This window comes from Myotis brandtii, unplaced genomic scaffold (assembly GCF_000412655.1).
Source record: "Myotis brandtii unplaced genomic scaffold, ASM41265v1 scaffold32, whole genome shotgun sequence".
Lineage (NCBI taxonomy): Eukaryota > Metazoa > Chordata > Mammalia > Chiroptera > Vespertilionidae > Myotis > Myotis brandtii.
The window spans coordinates 6,373,125-6,378,503 of record NW_005362269.1 but is presented as its reverse complement, the minus strand read 5'-3'; the positions used below and the strand labels follow the sequence as shown (position 1 = coordinate 6,378,503).

Below are 5,379 nucleotides of genomic sequence, written 5' to 3'. Positions count from 1 at the left end.
GATCTGCCCTGCTCTGTGCATGACAGGGGGCAGCGCCCCAACTCCCCAATCAGCCCTGCTCTGAGCCCGACCAGGGGCTGCACCTAGGGATTGGGCCTGCCCTCTGCCACCCGGGAGCAGGCCTAAGCCAGCAGGTCGTTATCTCCTGAGGGGTCCCAGACTGCAAGAGGGCACAGGCCGGGCTGAGGGACGCCCCCCTTCCCCCCCGAGTGCACAAATTTTTGTGCACCGGGCCTCTAGTATAGTTATAATGCAATTTGTGTATTCACATATTTTATACATACATATGTATAATACAAGGCCCTACTCAAAAGTCACTGCCTTCATCAAGCTCTCCCCAACATCCTCAAGGCCCCTTCTAAAACAAAGAACTTTGTACTTTTACCATGTCATTTACCTTTATTTTGTGCATTTTTATTGATCTGCAAAGAGTAGTTTAGAGCAGACAGACCTTACCAATGGTAGGACCCCATGTAACTTACTTAACTTTCCTGGACGTCAGTTTTCACATCCATGAAATGGGTATTGTAATAGAACCTACCTCACAGTGCAGTGAGTTGAGGACTGAGACAATGCATTTAAAATATCTACACAGAAAGTGTTTGATAAATGGTAAGCTTGCCTGTATTTCCACTTGACCCATTGAGAATCCCCGTTTGTCCTTGTATCTCCCTCCCCAGCATTTAGCACAGTCTCTGCAGGCCCCAGGTGCACACTACTTATTAAATAAATGGGTGGGGTATGATAAGACCAGGTTTTAGAGTACAGCTGATATAGAGAGAAAGTTCTAGAGAGCTGCAGAACGAGGAATCTGAATTCCTCAAATTTCAGTGATGCTTGAGAATAAAATCCACAAAAGCCCCAGAGGGAAGGAGCGATCCCTCACAGATGGGTCAGACAGCTGGCCCCGTGTGTGAATGATTTAGGCCACCAGCTTCCTCGGGTCAACAACATGTGATTCCAAAGCCACCGTCCCTTTATGAGAAACCTTTTGTTTTGCTCAAGAGTATAAAGTATCTCTAAAGTATAGAGCAAGGCAGGATCTAACCACATGTTAGCCCAAAGGCTATAGGTGCTCAGGAAAGTAAAGAGTAAGGATAATGTTGGGCCCTAAAGGTGAGCAGGATTTGCAAAGCTGGAAGACACGGGGCACAGGATGGCCCTGGACACTGAGAGGGGCTGGGGCAGGCGTGAGAATGGGCTTAAGGAGGTGGGTCTGCCTGAAGCTGGGGGTCCTGGAATAGCTGCCCACAGCCCCTCCCTCCCTGGCAGGGTCCCAGAGACTCACCATGCTGGAGTGGACCGTAGCCTGTTCGATGTACCTTGCAATGCCTGTGACAAATGCATTCCTGTCCTCGAAGTTCGTGTCAAAGTTGGCCTGTGGGAATTGGAGGACAGGAACATGTGGTTATTGAAAAACAGGTCCAAGGTGGCTGGGTGCCCAGGGAACGCACTGCTGCCAACAAATGCCACCAGTTCTCTGTGGAAAGCTATGTCCACATCACCCTCTCATCTTCCCTCCCCCAAATCCCACTCAACCACACTGGACCGGAGCTGCCTACAGACAGGGCCCACATCCGCTTCCCATCAGGGTCACCCCACCGGGCCCTGGGAATAAATGCTTACTGACACTCTACACACCTAACAGCTGTTGAAAAGTTAAGATGCTAACTGCTTTCATCCAGCAGCTGCAAAAACACTCACCTGAGGGTGCAGATACATATGTAAAGGGTAATAACTGCAGCATTTTTTGTGATAGAGAAAACTGGAAATCATTCAAATGTCCATTAACCTCGAAAGGCTAATTAGATCATAGTATATCCATACAATGGACTTACATGTAGTAGATGGTAGTTAAAAATAATGTGGCAGCAATGTAGTATTGTTAGGGGAAAATATCCCTAATAAATTTTAAGCTAAAAAAGTCAAATGATACATCAATATATATAGTATGATTCCCTTGTTATATTAAAAAATATATGCATATATAGATGGTAAAAATGTGTATATATATATATATATATATATATATAGACATAGACATATTTATTTAAAAAATTTATTTGTTATACTTTTTTGTATTGCTTATAATAAAAAAGATATTGTCCAGCCAACGTGGCTTAGTGGTTGAATGTGATCTAGGAACCAGGAGGACACGGCTCGATTCCCGGTCAGGGCACATGCCCAAGTTGTGGGCTTGATCCCCAGTAGGGGTGTGCAGGAGGCAGCAGATCAATGATCTCTCTCATCCTTGATGTTTCTGTCTTTCTCTCCCTCTCCCTTCCTCTCTAAAATCAATAAAAATATTTTTAAAAGATATTCATAGAATTAAAATTTCAATCTGGGTTAGAAAATGTGAATAAACAAAGTTTATGAGTTGCAACTTCAGGCATGTGCTTTATAAATCTAATCACTGAATGAAATTAAAAATATATTATGCATTATATTTAGTCTCATTTAGCAGCCTAAGAACTTTCAAAAGGTCAAATACAGCAAAGAATTTCAAATTAACTTATTTTTTTCTTAGCCTGGCATACTCGCCCTGCACACCCAGACCAGGGGCTATTTGCAAGGCCGAATCTGCACAATGCCCTTCCCCCATACCCTGGTGGATCACGGTCTTGAGTCATCTGATCATGGTTTAGCACAAGCTCACCCGGCTTGGGCGAAAGCAAACAACTGTAACGGGCTTCCCTGAGCCATTAGCTGCTGTGAGGAGTTGAAGAGCTCTCCTCACATACATGAAGGAAAAGTAATTACCCAGGCAGGCTCTAGGGGTTTCTAAATTGCAATATTTAATTCATGAGGTCAGAGCTGCCAACGCCTTGGTTGGTGCTGCAGCAAGAACAGCCGGGAAGGTATTTGGGGTCAGAGCAGATCAACAAGCCTTCCCCGGGGAGGAGGAGCAGCCCTGGTGTGCATTTACTAGCTAATCTATTCCTTACACTCAGCTCCACCAGGGCACCAGGGACTCCATCATCTCACGACCTTTCACCTACTAGATGCAGAGCTCCCCGTTCCCTCTGCCTTCAGGGCAAACCCTCTTAGGGGACCCCCCCGGGTTCCTGAGCCCCCAGAGCCCTCGGAGAATTGACCTGGTACATGATGGAGGAAGGCGGAGGCTCGATGCATGGCTGCTGGTCAGGGAGGGGCAGCTCTTCCAGCAGGTCCACGTTGGACAGGGCATCTTCCAGGGTGACGTGGGTGGTCATGGCTGCAGTTTCCGTATTCCGCACTGAGGGGAAGGGAGGGAATGAAGAATTTCAGGGACCTCCAAACACTTCTCTCAATCTCACCAGTTCAGACTCCCTCCAGAGAACAAAGGGAGGTAACATGCACTAAGACCACACTTTCTATTCCTTCACAAGGTGCCCTTAACCTGCAGCTGATATTTGAGGATCTCTTCATGGTTTACAAGCACTTCTATGTCTACGATCTCGGCTGAGCAGCATCACGTTCCTCTGTGATCAGCATGGTATCATATCCACAGAGCTGATGCAGAAGCAAGGCTCCGAGAAGTTATGTGACACCCACACAACCACAGTGACCAAGGGCAAAGGACTTCAAGTAACGCCTGATGCTAGGACACAGGCCACGGCCAGCCCCCACCGTTTGTTCTTTTAGAGAAAATGTATCAGTTCCACGCTTAAATTATGGCACGGCACAAAAGCCCATGATTGCAATAGCCACGAGTATCCACTTGAAACCAGAGGCTAGGTCTTACAAGCTAATTCAACTGGGACTAAAGAATTCAGACTCCAGCAATATTAACCTTATTTGCAAAAGCGAAGAGCCATCCATTGGCCGGGGTATGTTTTGTGAGTCCCACCAAACAAATCAGCCCTGAACGAACATTTTTGTGTCTGGGATGCTGGCAGAGTGCAGTGGCTTCCATGAGGATTTGCAGGCAGTCAGCATAGTTACCCAACTCAGCAAAGAGAATCCAATTTCTTTTTCAAGCAAAAGTGAAATGTAGATAAAAACTGATCATGACTTAGACCATCAAGTTTTCCCAAACATGATCTCCTAGCAGTCACATTCACGGATCACAGTGCAATAAAATCAGAACTCAATAATGCAAATAACAGCCAAAAGCACCCCACAGCTATGAAAATGCATAAAAACACACTTCAACGTTACTTATAGCTAAAGAGGAATCCAAATAGAAGTTACAGAATATTTAGAACTGAACGAGAGCATAAATAAACGTCTTAAATGCATTTAGTAGAAAATAGGAAAGTGGAACTGAGTGAAGTGAATTTTCCTCAACCCGAAGAAATGAAAACGAAAAGCAGACATAAATGAAGCAAAGAACAAAGCAAACTAAAACAGACAAATAGTAGACTATGTGAACAAAAAATCTAAAAACTGTTTTTACAAGAAGATTAATAATAAGCTAACCCTTTAGCACATTTGAATAAGGAAACAAAGAGAAGGCCCACTTTGCTGTCATAGAAGTCGTCCAACCCATCCCTTCCCACCCCATCACAGGGAGGAGTGAGATGTGCTTAAGGGCAGGAGTTCTAGGAAATGGGGAAAAGGGGACCAAGAACCTGAGAACTGGGTCCAGGGGCTGAAACAGCTGGCGTGTCCCCAGGGGCTTGCTGCCCCTAAACTACCGTTGCCGTTAGGCATATGGTTGGGCGGGCAGATGGGACTGAGCAGCTAACTATGACTCACACTTAGAGTTCCCAACAACCTTCACCCCCACACATCACCCTCACCCCTGTCATGCACTCTGGCAAGAGCCAAGGCCACATTTAATTAGGACACAGAGAGCTCAGAAGTGGGTTTCCCCTCTGCCTTCTACAGGCATCTGGCCTCATCTTGTGGTTTCAGGCCCTTTCCACACCTATGCTTCTTCCTCTTCTCTCTTCTCTCTCCTGAATTCTAAGTGTGGCATTCAGTTCCACAGCAAAACCATTTGCCAATCCACAAAAAGGATGGCCTTCTTTCTTACATTAATATTAACTCCTCTTGCATTTTGCAGGAGGAGTTAAGATTTTATGGGATTAATGATTTTATGGAGCAAGCTACAAAGCCCTGATGACACTATTCATTAATTCAAATAATAATAATGATAATAACACTAATAAAACTAAACATTTTTTAGCCCTTACTCCATGTCAGACACTCTGCCAAATACTTGACTATTTTAACCTTGCATCAACCCTACAAACTATGATTATTCCCATTTTACAGGTGAGCAAACAGAAACTCAGAATTTAAGCAATTGCACAAGGTCAAGTGCTGGCAAAGTGGTGGAGCAGTAGTTGGAACCCAGGTTTGTCCTATAAAAAAATGCCTAGAAGCAGCTACCTACCTATAACTAACGGGGTTGTGTCAAAGGGACCCAGCAGCCAAGCTGAGGCAGCTTCC

The 5,379-nt window shown here is 45.2% G+C and overlaps 1 protein-coding gene across 1 annotated transcript in view; it reads right to left on the bottom strand.

The window, feature by feature from the left end:
* CYFIP2 (cytoplasmic FMR1 interacting protein 2) overlaps positions 1–3,235 on the bottom strand; it is a 91,772-nt gene extending 88,537 nt beyond the window's left edge. Inside the window, exons 1-2 of the mRNA XM_014543051.1 lie at positions 3,096–3,235; positions 1,289–1,378 (exon numbers count right to left, since the gene is read on the bottom strand). Coding sequence (XP_014398537.1) covers positions 1,289–1,378; positions 3,096–3,212 — 207 coding nt within the window. The 5' untranslated portion in view covers positions 3,213–3,235. The remainder of the gene's footprint in view (positions 1–1,288; positions 1,379–3,095) is intronic.
* Positions 3,236–5,379: the final 2,144 nt, after the last annotated feature.